Consider the following 16,149-nt stretch of genomic DNA (forward strand, 5'->3'; position numbering starts at 1 on the left):
TGTCTGTCACTTCTCGGATCCAGCGTGTCCAGGCTGCTGTGGAAACTTTCTGAAGAGTGTAGTTGGAGGGAGGAAGGGAGGGGGAGGGAGGTGAGTCCACAGCGGCGCCGCTGCGTTCACACACGGGATCAGTTCGGGTCTGAGCTCCGGGATGTCGGCCGTGAAGGCGCTGCAGCAGTGGTGCCGGGTCCGGTGTGAGGGCTACAGGGATGTGTCCATCACCAACATGACCACGTCCTTCAGGGACGGCCTGGCTTTCTGCGCCCTCATCCACAAACACAGACCAGATCTCATGTAAGTACTGAAACTAGAAGACTGAGTGAAGTTTTGTTGTAGTTTTACAAACACACCTGAGTCGGTCGGCTGGTGCGGTCTGTAGTTTACAACACTGACTGTGTAGGGAAGAAGGGGTCTACTGGTTTTACTTTCCAGCTTTATGGTAGGTTTCAGCAGTTCTTTGGTGAAAGGGAGCGAACTTCAGCTTCATGGGTCTGCAGGAAAATAAGGAGCAGGAGCTCAGCAACCACACTGGCCCCCAGGAGGTCTGCAGAGAGGGCCACTAACCAGATAGTGGTGGTGAAGTCTGTATGTTTGTTTTCTGCACAGCTGGCTAATATGACTGGACATTTTACTCATCTGTCACTCCTGTTTCTCAGTATTCATGTTATAGAGTGCCGATCTGTAGACTTAAGGAGACTTGACTCCCTTAAAGACTTTGCCTCAGGTTTTGACTTCAGTTGAAAATAACTAAATATACTGTAGCCTGTGGAAGCAAATAAAGGTCATAAAGATTTTAATTTGAAAGTTAGATACCACTGAGTTTATAGCACTGAATTATTTTACATATATTTGAATATATGTGGTCTGCTTGGTCACACTAAAATTCAAGACATGAAATTACAAGTTGAGCTTTGGAAGAAAACATGCGAATGCCATTTTAATGGTCTGCAATCACAGACAGACAGATCGTTGACCGACATGTTGCCTGAAACTTGACTTGTACTTACCCCAAAAGATCTTATTGAGTTCAGGGCTGCAACTAATGATGTTTACCATTATTGAATACTTTTCATTTCATTTTTAGATCAAGTCACTCTGTTTAGTCCAGAAATTGTATGAAAACAGTGAAAGATGCCCAAAACAAGTTCCCAGAACCCCAAAGATATTCAATTTACAGAAATGGAGAATAGCAGCAAGTCCTCACAGGTTTGGTTAATTTTCTCTCTATTGACAAATTGATTAATTGACTAATTGTTTCAGCTCTTCCCATCACTGTGTTACTTCTTATTTGGATTGAAGTGTGTGTACTTGCTGAAAATCAATGCTGATAAAGTTTCATGGGATCTCCTACAGTTTATGTGTGTGTGTGAAACATCCTCTTCGGTCTGGTGCCGTTTATCAAATGTTTGGAATTCAGTTTTTGCTGGAAAGTAAAATGGACAGCCCCTCTGTTGTTTTTTTCCCAGGACTTTCTGTTAACTATCAGGGAATTTCCAGGGAATAATGGTCAATGTTTTGTACTTGACAGTTAAGACTTTTGGCACAACGTGGTTTGAGTAAGATCTGTCCACATTCGGCTCTGGCTTAAATGTTCAAATATTCCAAAGACTTGACTCACCATCTGTAGTTGAACTTTGGCCAGTTTCTCGCAGAGACGCCTGGTTTTGTTCCAGAGAGGCCATTCTGGCACACAGACAGTAGTTTCATTTTAAGAGGAGACGCAGCTGCTCCGGTCTTCTCCAGTCCAGGTTTTACCTGCAGCCAGACCAGTGTGGCCACACATTTCATGTTTACATGGGCTGAAGCACTACATATTGGTTGAAGGCTTTGCTTCGGTTTACTCAATATAAACACTTTCATGCTTGTGACGAATGCAGGCTGAACTAAGTTTCAGCTTTATGACTGCAGACATGAGATCAGTGACGCCACGATGAAGTGATTGGTCACACTGTCGGTGTCATGATAATGTTGATGTGCAGGCCTGTGCATGACTAAATAACACATGTTTGGTCTAGACTGCTTGTAAACAAATGAATGAGGAAGGGAAGTTGGTTCACATGTGTTTTGTTACTCATTTTTTTCTCCTCTGTTGCAGCAACTTTGATTCACTGAATAAGGAAAATGTCTATGAGAACAACAAACTGGTAAGACATGTTTACATTCTGCATTTTTCATTCTGTGCCAGAAAGACTGAAATATTTAAACAACTATTTGATGGATTGCCATGAAATATTTTAGACATTTATGTTCCCCAGAGGATGAATCCTACTGACTGAGTTTTAGACCTCTAGTAGCTGTTTTTCTATGAGTGGTCCCCCTTTTGTGTATCTTGGGTGACGCGATACGCACTCCGACGTTAGGTTTCACACTGTTCCACCGACCATCAAAGGCAGCGGAGAAGAAGACTACAAGCTAGTAAACATAGATGTAAACAATGCTGGTTTTAAAATGCGGCTCTGCAAATGTTTTATGGGGAAGGAAATGCATTCAACACACATGGAGCTCAAGAATACACACAGTGTGCTTTGGTGAGTGACAGTGAACGTAAACATAACATTTTCCTCCAGCGCCACCAGCAGCTTCACATTTGTGTTTGTTGTCAGTTATGATTATTTAGTAAAACTATATATCTTTGGGTTTTCAACTGGTGATGAGACAAAACAAGCAATTTGAAGACGTCACTCTGGGCTCTGTGAAATTGTGACGGATTAATCAATGGAAATAATTGTTACTGGCAGCTATGTTTGTTTGCTCTGGATATTGCATCAGCAGCACTTGATGTTGGGTAACAGGGAATTTTCAAAATTGAAAAGCGTCAGTGTTCAAACCAAGGAGAAGCTGAGAGGAGAAGTCATTGCCAAATACAGAGTGTTTCAATCTGGGCACTTTGACGTTGGCTGCTTTGTTGCATTCTTTACTTTCATTTTCGCTCTGGAGCTTCATCGTTGGACTCTGAGCTCTGGGACTGACAAAAGCTTAACATCACAAACTTTTGCTCTTTAAAGTGAAATAGAATAAAAGCCTAAATTAGCAGAGATTATATGACTCACTTCAGGATCTTAACTGAAACAAAGCTGAAACGACAGATTGGATATTAAAACAACAATAAACTGTAAGAGATTAAAGTGCCACAGGGCACAGCAAAGTAAACAGTGTTTTTGTGGCTCCCTCCATCATCTGATTACCGATTAAGTTATGCCTCTCGTGCTCGTTGGCCTGCCTCTGCTTGTTGTTTTTTCTGCTTCCATGGAATCACTGAATGTGAATCTAGTTTGGAAATTCCTGACTCACTTACAACTCTCTTAACACATGAGGTGTAGATTCAATCTGTGGGCAGAATTTTCTCATTTGAACAAAGGGATTTTATTTAGGATACGCAAAAGCAAGAGATGGATGGTAGAAAACATTTATTTTAACAAAGAAAACACATGCCGACATGGATAGGATGGACGTCTAAAACCCTATGCTGGGAAACTGAAATAGAATAAAAATATAAGCAGATGTATACAAATGAACACTCCAGGAACTCTCAAGGTTTTTCATTGAGGTCTCATTTGCTTTTAATGCGATTTATTGGCCCATTTCCATCGTTGGCCTCTCAGTCCAGATTCTAAAAATCCATCCTGAGCTTCCTCTGTTTTGTTGGATAAAGTCGATGTTATTTGCAGGCGTTCAAGGTTGCGGAGGAGGAGTTGGGAATTCCAGCGCTGTTGGATGCAGAAGACATGGTGGCTCTTAAGGTTCCTGACCGCCTCAGTATCCTGACATACGTCTCCCAGTACTACAACTACTTCCATGGACGCTCCCCAAGTGAGTATCAATGTCTCACTGTGTCCCTCTCTGCCTTTGTCCCCTTCTTGCTGTCTCATCTTTCTACATGTCTCTGTTTTGGTTGTTGTGGTTGCTGCAGTTGGTGGTATGGGAGGTATAAAGCGTCCAGCTGAAGTCCCCACAGAGGAACCGTCTGGGAAGAAGAACCAGCCGGTGGCGTCTAAGGTGTTTCCCGCTTCCAAACCCGCCAGGGAGAACAGCCCTCCCCCCTCCTCCAACATCAGAGGGCCCTCTCCTTCCCCAAAACAAACAAGAAAAGCCACGCAGGTAATCTTTGCTGCCTGAATACTTTACACAAGCATCACTCAGTTATGAATCAAACTTAAGTGTCCAGAAAGTGTAAAAAAATATTGTTTTTGATGAGACGTTTGTCAAGCCAAACACATTAAAGATGACCCAAACACCTACAACTACCAAGTTCTATTGTTGTGTCTGAACCAAACTGCTGTTGCAAAACAAACAAAAAACCCGACATTGCCTCAGATCAGTTACAGCAAGTATGGTAATAGATTATTTACTTATCCTGAATGAAGTTGTCATTTCCACCTCATGAAACCTCTCTCTCCCTCTCTTCCCCTCTTCTAGGATGTTTTGGTTGAGAAATCCCATCTGACTGGCACCCTGAGTAACAAATGTGTGTCCTGTAACAAGCACGTTCACCTGGTGCAGCGACATCTAGTGGACGGGAAGCTCTATCACAGGAACTGTGCAAAGTAAGAACCCATGTAAATTAATTAAATCATAACTGATTCTTATAATCTATGGAGCCTAGAGTGTGCCACCAGAACGATTATAGACGCTTTTAGTTTTTAATTAAAATCAGTTAATGAATTGATAAATCTAAAAAAGCAATTTTAAATGGATTAATTCAATTTGCATTTAAATGACGGATTAAAAGACTTCTCCTCTCTGATTCCTCACAATGGATAGAAAGTTTAGGGGAGAAAAGGATCAAAGTCAATGCAGCATAAGGAGACGCTTCTTCCTGATCATAACCTGGCACCTACATTACCCACAATTCAACACGACCACTGATGGTTCGGTTGGAGATTTGATTACGTTATGCTAGTAGTAGCTAATATAGCCTCGAGCTGCTAGCCTCATGAAGAGCTGAGGAGCGGGCTGCAGGGGTCTGCTGAGCTCACTTCTTCTCAACTCCAAAACACCAGATTTAACTTTTAGTCTTCAATGTTTCAGATTTCGCAGTTGTACTCCCCAAGACCTGTAAACAGACTTTGATGTGTAAAATTGGTGGAGTCCTCCTTTAAAAAAAAAAAAAAAATCCATTACATAAAATATACAAAAAAATACATTTGCCGAATAATAAAATAGAATTACAATATTCATTTTGAAAAGGCTTTAACATTTTACTTTTCATTTGTCTCCTGCTTTAACATTTATAGTTTCCATTTCATGATCACTTTAATTAAAAGAACAACTTCATGCTCTTTTTTCTGAGTCATGAATCATTTTGGTTCTGACACATTGCAATGACAGTTCTTCTCTGATTCAAGAGAAAATTGAGGAATTCTGTTCTGTCAGACAAGACAAATAATGTGATATAGTCTTGTGCTTTACGCCTCCAAAGTACGAAATAACTTCACGTTGACGCCGATCCGGGACACATAAAGACATAAAAAAATCAGAAATCAACTCTTAGCTGGAAAGTTCTATTTCATTCTTCCTGAGAAATCTAAGTATTACACACAGTCTCTGGCATCATCCAGAATTCATAAACCCATAGTTTTGTTAAGGGGGTGATTTTACCCTAAAACAGCACTAACAGGAGCTCTGACCCTCCTTCTGAAGTGTGCAGGATTGGGAGTCATATGTGGGAAGAACTTTTGTAATAGTTTCTTGTGCTTTCTGTCTTTCAGGTTACTGACGCCTGCAAACACATCTGCAACTCTCAGAGAATTACCCACAAACACCTTTGTTTCCAAATTCACTCCTCTAGCAGACTCCACTAAAACCAACACAACTACTCCCACTCATACACCCTCCAAACCGGGACCAACATGGCTGACGGAGAAACCCAGCACCCCTCCAAGCTTCTCCAGCACTTTTTCTGTTTCGTCTCCTTCCCGGCCTGCTTCAACGTTCTCTTCTGCTGTTAAAGAAAGTCAGACACCTGTTGTCTCCAGACCCACATCTTCACGGACTACTGTTGAATCCACCTTCACCACAACCTCTTCTATCAACACCAGGCCCACTGCTGCTCCTCGTACCTCAACCACGGCGGCAAAGACGATGCAGTCCAAGCTAAAGTTCTTCCAATCAGATAACACCGCAAAGGATGAAGAGAAAAATACCACAACCATCAGCATTGACATAAATAAAAAGCCAAATGTGACTGGTAAGGTCCAGGAGGCCACAGTAGGTCAGGCTGTGGTTGTGAGTATTGGTGGCACTGGCAGAAAGGAAACGAACGTGAGCTTGAACACAGGTGGGGAGAAAGCTAAAGCAGCTGGTGTAGGTGGAGACTCAGGAAAGGAGTGTGAGACTAGTAAGACGAAAGCAGCGGCAGCAGCCTTCATCTCCAAAACACTGACTGAGGAGAACAACAACAACAGTAAGCCATCGTGGACGACTGTAGCGCTGAAGAAAACTGACAAGTAAGTTTATAATATGTTGCTTTGGCCTGACCTCTACTGGTGAATAACAGCATTTAATAACACTTCACCTCTAATCAGACCTGCTCAAGTCGAGACTCCAAAGAGGGAGACGGGGGGTGTCAGAGGGAGAGTGAAGCTGAAAGTAGACCCGTCAATCCTCGCTGACCTGCAGACTCCGGACCCCCCAAACTCTGCTCCGAGCCCGGCCAGCAGGAGTGGACTCAGAGCCAGAACTCCAGACAGAGGAGCCACAAAGCCCGGCATCGCATCGCCCAACACCCCAGGTTAAACTCACACGCTTTGAACGCTGCACATAGTGGGTGTGGGTGTATCGATTTTCTTTCTTTTATGATGTCTTTTGTTTCAGGTGAGGCGGCCACCAAACAAACTATCCAAGTTCAGTTTGGAAATGAAATGCTCAGTGGAAAAAGAGATGAAATAATTAATGAAAAATAGCCGCACCGGGACCAGTAATGCACAAAGTGATTTGAAATGACCTGACAGCATGGATATATGATGATATATGATATATGTATTTTTACAAAATGAAATCTTCATTCAATCATGGTTTAAAACAATTGAAACCTAGAAAGTAAAATTGTACCTTATTTGCAGTTCAAGGTGTCAACAGTTTTCCAGACATGTGTCACAAAGTAATCTAAGCTCAATGGTCCACTTACTAGCTTTTTAGAGCTACGGTAGGGTGCAAACATTTGGGCAACTCTAATCAAAACGCCTTTTACAATGAATATTTAAGTGAACAGAAGCTAACCTGACCTCTAAATGGTACAAAGTTAAACATGACACATCTCTTCAAATTTTCAAGCAAGATTACTTTTTATTTAAATTTTTTACAATTTCCAAATAATAGAAAAAGGAAAAAGGCTCTGGAATTAAATTCACCTGACTCATTAAAGGCCTAACGAGTAAATCACCAGGGTCTGGGTCTTGGTAATTATTGTTGTCAAAAGTAACAAAGAAGGATTTTTTTATTCCTGGTGATTATTTTTCTTTTCTTACTGTTGGAATCAAAACACACCTTTTTCTGTTGTTCTCTGGCTTCCCCGAGTTTGACCTGCTGTTGATGGCGAATCTCTTTATGACAAAATAATACAAATAGGAACTGACATTGGGACTCTGATGTGATGAAAGTGGTTTCTTTGCTTCTCAACAGCATCAGAAAATGAGTCTCCTGCTGACTGGAGGTCGAAGCTCAAACCCATCTCCAAAGAAACCAAGTAAGACTTATTTTGTTGACTTTAACTTGTTCTGTTTTGCCACCATATTGTGTTATTGTGTTCTATGTTTCTGGTTAAATCCTTGCCCTTTCTGGCTCAGTTCCTAATTTCATAACAACAGGGAGTATCTGAACGTGGGCGGGCTCACATGCATATCAGCATTATCAAGCGTTAACTGTATGAGCTCTTTTTTTCTCCCGATGTCCTGTCCATCCATCCATCCTTTGATCCAGTCTTTCATCCATCTATCCAACCATCCCTCCCACAGGAAGCCCGTACCTGCTGCTCCTCCAAATGGCTCGGCCATCATTTGTAGTCGGAGCTTTCGGTGTCTCCTCTTCCGCCACATGCATGTGAGCCCCAAATGGTGTCAGGACTGAGTAGAGTCCTCCGTGGTGCAACATATGCTCAGTGCTCAGAGTTCCTTTCCCCAGATGACCTCCCCTCCCACTCTCATGAATCAAAGCCGAGGACTGTCGCGAGACAGAAAAGGGACGACTTATAGGACCTGAAAAATTGCCATTAATTAAATTCTGTCTCTATTTTTCTCTTTTCTGCTCATCCTCCATCCATCCACAGACCGGCTGGTCCTCCACAGTCCTCCCCTAAACCATGGGCTAATGGAGCAGGAAAGTCACAGACCGCAGAGCTTTCCGTCGGGCCTTCTCCCTCCCCTCATCTTCCCAGCCCGAGCATATCTGTCACTCCACCAGCACCAAAGGGTAACATGGTCACCTGTGTTGTAATGTTGTTCTGTTTAAATATGTCCAAAAAACAAAGAAAAGACCTGCACATTGTTATCTTGTTCCCAGTTCTTCTTTTATTCTACAAAGACATGATGTGTTTCTACCACAAATGGTCTTCCTGAAGATTGCCTAAATATGAATCAGACTTCTCAGCGTTTCATCCGTCTTTTGTCTTTGTTCTTCAGTCTCTACCATTTTTTAAATCTCTTTCTATTTCAGGATTGCTGAATGGTCAAAGAGACCAAACAGCTAATGGCACCAAGTCAGAGTCGAAGATGTCCAAGGTACTGAACCTTAGATGGAAAATAAGTTTGCTTTAGCTTATACCATTTTAAATGTAATCCCTTTGAGGATTTTTCTCTGTCAAAATAAGAATTTAGAAGATGACACCTTGAGCCAGTGCATGTTAATCACCCATATCCTGAACTTCATGCTGCTGTAGCTTCACTGGATGAACTCTTGTAACAGTAGATGAAGCAGTTTAGCTGGCAAACTAACGCTAACGCTAAGTTAGCTAGATATTGCCAATTAGAAGTGATTAAATGTGTGCCAAAACCAAAATAAAAGGAGCTGGTCAATAAATAAAATGAGCTAATGATCTTCTGTTAAATAGTTTTTCTGTGTTTGTGTACTTGTGTGTTACATCTGTAGACTAAGCCGGACTACATCCTGAAAGAGGACATCATAAAGGAACTGCAGCAGATTGAAGATAACTTGAATGAGTTGGAGAAGAGGGGAGTCGAGCTGGAGGTGAGGCTCCGCAGCAGTGAAGAAGGTGAGATAAACACATGCGGACTGTATGAGCCTCCTCTTTAGTCCGATTTAGAGGAAGGAGTGTATAAAGGATTAACTGTGTGTGTGTGTGTGTCAGAGGGTGAAGATGACTCTCTCATGGATGAGCTCATGGTCGAGTGGTTCAACCTGATCAGGAACAAGCAGGTGGCCATTCGCCGGGAGTCTGAACTGGTCTACATGTGAGTACACAAACACACACACACACACACACACACACAAACACACTTAGAGAAGGGGCATGCCACTATTTAGCGATTAGAGAAACAGACTTGTGGCCAGAAGGTTGACAGTTTGAATTCCCAGTGTCCTCCCTCCTCCGTCCCACAGCAGGACGCCCTGGAACAAGACAGCTCAACCCCCCCCACCCCACCGGCTGCAGTGGACAGGATGCTGCTTAACAGCTCACATGCACTGCAATTATTCCTTAAATAAATTATTGTTAAACCTCTCGCTCTACCAAAGCCAAAATCCTGAAATATTTCTAAAAATGTACAACAAAAAATGTTGAATTCAGACCTGCATTAAAACACTCGCAGTGTTAGAAATCATGAGGCTTTTTGGAGAATAAATTAACAAGTCGGGCACTGAGCTCATGACCACTGGTCATCACAAACCATTCTCTCAGCGCCAAACGTTACACGTTAGCGCCAAGCTGGTCAACATATTGAAGTATTAAGCAGCTAAAGAGCCAGATATCTTTCTCAGGAGTTGGTGGAGACCAAAAGAATATTGGATTTACACTTGCCAGGTGTCTAGAAACACGGCTTCAAATACATTCTGACGTTGCTCCGTACTTTATAAAGTGATAATATGCCAGTGTTGTGTTTCTGCTCCTGATCCCCAGTTCCTCCTGTCCACATGTCAAAGTTGTTTCCAATCACACATGCACCCAATCAGCCCTTTTACCATTTATATCAGAAATATATGGAATGCCATCAGATTTTGCTGAATTGCTCATAGCTGTGGTCATGCCAAATCAATTTGGTGTAATTGTGTTTTCCATAATTGTGGCAGTTTATGTCAAATAGGCCAAAAGTTACAGAAAAATGTGATAGAATATCACAAGCAAATGTTTTTGGGAAGTCATCCTAATGTGTTGTGTACGGAATTGGTGAAGGTTGGATAAAATATTTAAAATGTGTTCATCTTTGTTGAGCTTTTTTCTAAAACAATAGTAACAAATAGAATAAATAATTTAAATTTATATTTGTATGTTTTTTTTTTATGTGTAGTGGAAGAACCCAGGACCTGGAGGAGCAGCAGCCCAGTGTGGAGCAGGAGCTCAGGAGACTGATGGAAAAACCAGGTGAGGGTTTGGAGGGAAACGCATTCAACACAAGACACAACATGAAACCGATCTAACATCTGAGGCTAAAAGGTGTCTGTGTTTGAGCAGAACGTCTGAAAACAGACTTGGATAGGAAGAGAGAAGAGCAGCTGATGGCCAAACTGGTGGAGATCGTCAACGACAGAAACGCTATTATAGAGGGTCTGGATGAAGACAGACTCAGGTGTGTGGACAACTGATTATTTTGTTGTTTTTTAGACAGATAACTACTTCTTGACTACGTAATGTTACATATTCAAGAAGAAGTTGAATGGAAAATAGTATGTCGTTTATTCAATTCAGGCTTTTATGGTCTTTACATCCATATTGAGTGAACAGTGTAGATAAGTAGACCTTTTTATACACAGTCCTCCAGTTTGAGGACAATGAGCCCTAACCCTAACCAAGGAGTTTCTGGAGTTTTTAATGGCCAAAAAGTGAAATATTCTTGACTGGCCAAGTCAGTACCATGACCTCAATTTAACTGATAGTGTATTTTACTCGCTGAAAATTAGCCTGAAGGCAAACAGTGAAGCTGGCTGCAGCACAGGCCTAGCAGAGCATCAGCAGGGAAGATACCGAATGTCTGCTGATGTCTGCGGGTCAAAGACTTCAGACTTCAAACCTCATTGACTGCAAAGGATTTAACTCCAAATATTACACAATTGTATTTTATTGATCGATTACAAATTTATATAATTGTCTAAGTTGTGTATCGAGCAAAAATGCCAGATTTTCACTGTTTACAGCTTCTGAAATGTTGGGAATTGTGTTTTGTCTCTGTGTTACATCACTTTGAAATGAATATCTTTGGGTTTTGGACTAATGATCAAACAAAAGAAGCAATTTAAAGACGTCATCTTAGGCTCTGAGGAATTGTAAAGGGCACGTTTCACTTTATTCTCTTAACTAAGACTAAATGATAACTATACATTGTATGTATAAATACAGTATGTGCTCATACAGGTATGAACTGCTGTTAATCTGCGTTTGCCTTTTGTGCTTTCTCGCTTCCTTTTCTCAGGGAGGAAGAGGAGGACGAGGAGCTGAACAAGATGATGATGAATTTCAGTGAGTGTCTCCACCACCTCCACAGGCCGTCTGACCCCCCCTCCGCTCTGTTCATTATTTATCACAACCTCTGTGTCACTGCAACTTAGTTGGCTTATAAATTATCCAATTGAGGATTTCCATCATGGACGCCTCTAATTGAAGTAGATAGAATTCTCATTGTGGTTTATGGAAGTGTGCGTGTGCGTGTGCGTGTGTGCGTGTGCGTGTGTGCGTGCGTGTGTGTGTGTGCGTGTGTGTGCGTGTGTGTGTGCGTGTGTGTGTGTGTGTGTGTGTGTGTGTGTGTGTGTGTGTGTGTGTGTGTGTGTGTGTGTGTGTGTGTGTGTGTGTGTGTGTGTGTGTGTGTGTGTGTGTGTGTGTGTGTGTGTGTGTGTGTGAGAATGTGCTGCATTTTTAAGGGTGCCACTGGGCGATGTTTTCATCTCATTTGATCTAATGACTGCTAATGGAAAAAAGCATCAAACAAAATGCTCCCCCTCTTTTTTTGTCAGGGGCGCTCCTGTTAGACAAATGGATAATGTAGCTGGTTAATTTGACCCTCTGATAGAATAGAGTTAAAGCCGGCTTCATTTGCAATTCATGACCGGGAAAGCAGGGCTGAAAGTGAGGAGATTTATTGAACTTCAGTGAAAGGTCGTTATTATTACAGCGAGTGAATGCCGACCGTGGGCTAAAGACTAGCCATTTCAATTTAATGTATTCATAAAGTTAATGCCAAAGTTTCACAGTTCATTCCCACTCTGAGTGCAGCCATGTGATGGTTTACACACACATGTTGTATCACATGATAAATATGATAAATGCTGCTTTATACCATGTCCACGGACAAATACCCCTTTTTGATTTGCTGGCAGGTGTTTGTTAAAATCTTGTAACAGGACGTCTCAAACAAATCTCCCAACAACAGGCTAACTGGCTAAATCAGTCCACTAAGTACATTAAACTACATGTAACCACGGCAACGGTGCCTCTGCTTTGTGAACTCCCACAGGTGAAACAGACCTAGCTTATGAGTTAAATTGACTAGAAACAAACTTTAAACACAACTTTTGGACACAAATGTTTTCTCTTTTTGCTTGTGATAAATGGCCGTGGTGTATATACACAATAATACAGTAAGTACAGTACAATAATAAACAGTAAGTGTACTAATATAAAAAGTAATACATTTAGGAGAAAATGCCCCCCCCCATAGGTTATTTTCATATGTCAGGATATCTTGTCATGTTATTGCTAACGTAGCTTCAATGTCTGAATCAAAACAATAAAAAAGTGACCCCTTTCACAAAGAATATTAATTAGTGCAGCTCTAAGGTTAATCATTTTAAGTTTCTGCATATTTTTCACTTTAGCGTGCAAGTGTGCAAAGAAATGGGGAGAAAACACAGATGTCTAACAGGTGGAACCCAAACATTTCAGTCACTCAGGCTTTCATAATATTGCTTTTAATAGAAAAATGTTAAGAATAAAAAACTCACAGTAGCCTTAGACACATAAGGTGGAAAAAAAAAATCAATGATTTACACATCATGACAAAGAGATATCTGCCATTGAAACCATATAAAAACAAAGATGTGTGGGATTTCTTCCTGCTGCATCAGGGCTTATTATGTGCCAGGATTTTTAAGTAAGTAAAAAAAAAAAACCCCGACACAAGTAAACTTGCACAGGGCTGTTGAAAAGCTCTCGTTACAAACAGCTGCTAATCTACTGCAACAAAAACACAAAGATTTTAGTGTTAGTTTGTGCTGCAAATGGTAATTTGACAATCAGATTTTCATTTTTTTTTTAATAATCACAAACGTAAAAACTCACGTTTATTGATTGAGATTTCACAGAGTTACTATTATCAATCTCACCTGTCATGTTTACCTCCCCTCCTGCCCCCCCCCCCCTCCCTCTCTCTCTCAGACATAAAGAAAGACAAACCAAAGAAAAAGTCTCCGATGTCCAAACTGTTCGGTTGGGGGAACAAGAAGGACGGATGATGCTCCGCAAAACACAGCACACTGCCACTTGCTTTGATGTGTTTTTTGCTGCTGTTGTTGTTGTAGTCTTAATGTCAGCGTACTCAGCCTGTGATTCATGGGATAACATGGATAGTGTGTGTGTGTTGTGTGTGTGTGTACAGTAAGAGTGTGTGTGATCTGTCATTTTAAGTGCTTATAGGAAAATGCCCTTCCCTCTGTCAACTGTCAACTCAAGATCTGACGTTACTCCTGCCTGCCAGTGACACACACACACACACACACACACACACACACACACACACACACACACACACAGAGATGATGTTGAGGGGTTAATGACTCACCAACCGTGATGTGATTGGGTTCAGTGCTCCACTTGTTAGTTTTAATACCCTTCTAATCTTAATCTGTCTACTTAGTGCTGTCAAACACACACACACACACACACACACACACACACACTTTTTCTCCTTATGTATATACAGTATATATACACACACAGTAACACTGCAGATGCTAATACCAGTTAAAGAACGAAGGTCAGACAGCTGTTTCTTGCTCTCTGGTCATGTTTTAGTTCAGTCACTAGTGACTCTGACTGTCTGACCCTGTTGTAGTGGATCACATGTTGAACTGCATTTCTGTTTTCATCTTAAAGGTCTCTCTCTGTGTAGCTTTCTGTCAAACACCGGACAACAACAAGTTTACTCAGAGCGCCGCCCTTTGATAAAGTAACAAGTTGTTTTTGTTTTTGTTTTTTTTATAAAGTATTTTCTTTATATAACAGCATCGTCTAGAACAACTTGGGGTTGTGAAGTGATTCAGAGAAAAAATATTTCTTCTCCACAAAATGATGCTGCTCATTTTTCAGAATGACAGGATCATTTAATATCTTCAGGAGAAGGAATAATCACTCTGTAGTTGAACCTGTGATGAGGGGTCGCACGTAGGCATAGCTTTGTTTTAAGCCGTTGTTGAACCTGGTTTGTGACCAGGTTCATCGTAAAGGTTTTAGTATTCAAACTAATAGCAAGAGTTGACTAAATGTTTATGAGTCCATATTGGATCTGGATTTGTACATGTTTTAAGTATTTCTCAGCTGGATGAACTGTTTAGTTTGTGTGTGTCATACTCTATTACCTGTTAAAGTCCTTTTTGGAGAGGCACTGAAGCAGACTTTGAATCTCCGTGTTGTGACCAAACTGCTTAATTTTAACACGACTAATTGGTTCAACACAAAAAAGATTGTATATATGTTAATGTTCTTGCCCCCTTTATTCCCCTCTAGCTCAGCTGTATATATTGTATAAAGTTGGTACTTACAACAGATTATTAAATGGAGAAACTGGCCTCGATTTTAAATAAATTACTGGAATAAATGTTCTAAAATTTTAATAAAAAAAATCATTAATAGATGGTGGTGCTCTGTGTAGAGTGTTATTTACTCATATGGAAATAGAATAGTTCATAACTTTAATGGTGAATATAATTAATGCTAAACCACCTTAATTTAATGCAGTTCTCGGGCAGTGGCTCTTAGCTCTCACTGGTTGTGGGGGTGTTTGTCCTTCATATTACTTACTTAAATGTGTTGGAGTTTATGCCACATTGACTTTGGGCTTGTATTTTCACGGTTTTATTCAGGCACTGTAATGTCTTGATCATATTTGGCCCGAGCAGGATTTATCACTGGTCGTTTAAAACAGTTAAACTGCTGCAGCGATGATGCATTTTCTCTGTAGAAACACTAGGAGGCAGCATGAGACTTTCCATGTCACTGGAGCTCCAGAGCTTCAATCCCTCAGTATCTTTGTCTGTAGAGCTGACAAATACACTAAAGGTCTCCAACCCAGAAGTAGAAGGAAAGACACATGGATTTATTATTTTAGTTCTTCATTTATATTTGAAAAGAAAAGTTTTCAGTTTTAGCAGAAAGGCTACGCAGGCCTCATTCTCCGTCACCTCCAACACAGTCTGTTATCACTTCTCCAGTGAAACTATTACATAATACACATTTATTTTTCTCTTGTCAGACATCGGTACAACACAGGAAAACAGAAATAAAACACAGAATCAGATTGACATTGTAACAATCCTCGAGTCTTCTTTTGCTTCTTCAGTTTCAGTGCTGCAGAGGCGGCTTGTTTTCCTGCTCCTCACATACGTCTTCAAAAACAGAGTGAGGAAAGATAAGCCAATTTCATTACCAGGTTTCATAAGTTGTACTAAGCCAGTTTCATGTCAAGTCAGATCAAGTACATTTTATTTATTTATTTATTTTATTTCTTAAAATTACAAATCACAAGTGTGCCTCAAAGGGCTTTACAATCTGTACAGCAGACGACACCTCTGTGCTCCTTCAGCCCGTATACCCCTTTTTTCTGCAAAGGGACCAGAAAAATGTCATATTTATTACAAGAATATAGAGGATGTTGCTCAAGTCTTCTTAACCCTTCACCTTGCTAATGGAGGTATTGTAGATTGGTCCTATAGCAGAGAACAAGATATATCATATTATTGTATATAATAGACAAAATACAGAGTTTTACATTTTAT

General features: G+C 40.8%; 1 protein-coding gene across 2 annotated transcripts; it reads left to right on the forward strand.

Moving 5' to 3' along the window:
- Nucleotides 1–96: 96 nt before the first annotated feature.
- micall2b (mical-like 2b) lies at nt 97–15,006 on the forward strand. Of its 2 annotated transcripts, XM_070920694.1 has the most exons (16): nt 97–294; nt 2,096–2,144; nt 3,669–3,810; nt 3,911–4,098; nt 4,417–4,544; nt 5,709–6,446; nt 6,525–6,730; nt 7,621–7,684; nt 8,264–8,406; nt 8,650–8,714; nt 9,082–9,205; nt 9,302–9,404; nt 10,458–10,531; nt 10,622–10,736; nt 11,577–11,623; nt 13,535–15,006. In XM_070920694.1, the coding sequence occupies exons 1-16, from the start codon at nt 152–154 to the stop codon at nt 13,609–13,611; spliced, it is 2,406 nt and encodes an 801-aa protein (XP_070776795.1). In that variant the 5' UTR covers nt 97–151; the 3' UTR covers nt 13,612–15,006. The 2 variants fall into 2 exon arrangements, with proteins under 2 accessions (XP_070776795.1, XP_070776803.1); XM_070920702.1 differs by lacking the exons at nt 9,302–9,404; nt 11,577–11,623; nt 13,535–15,006 and having other exon boundaries at nt 10,622–10,737.
- Nucleotides 15,007–16,149: the final 1,143 nt, after the last annotated feature.

This window comes from Enoplosus armatus, chromosome 2, assembly GCF_043641665.1.
Source record: "Enoplosus armatus isolate fEnoArm2 chromosome 2, fEnoArm2.hap1, whole genome shotgun sequence".
NCBI classification, from domain to species: domain Eukaryota; kingdom Metazoa; phylum Chordata; class Actinopteri; order Centrarchiformes; family Enoplosidae; genus Enoplosus; species Enoplosus armatus.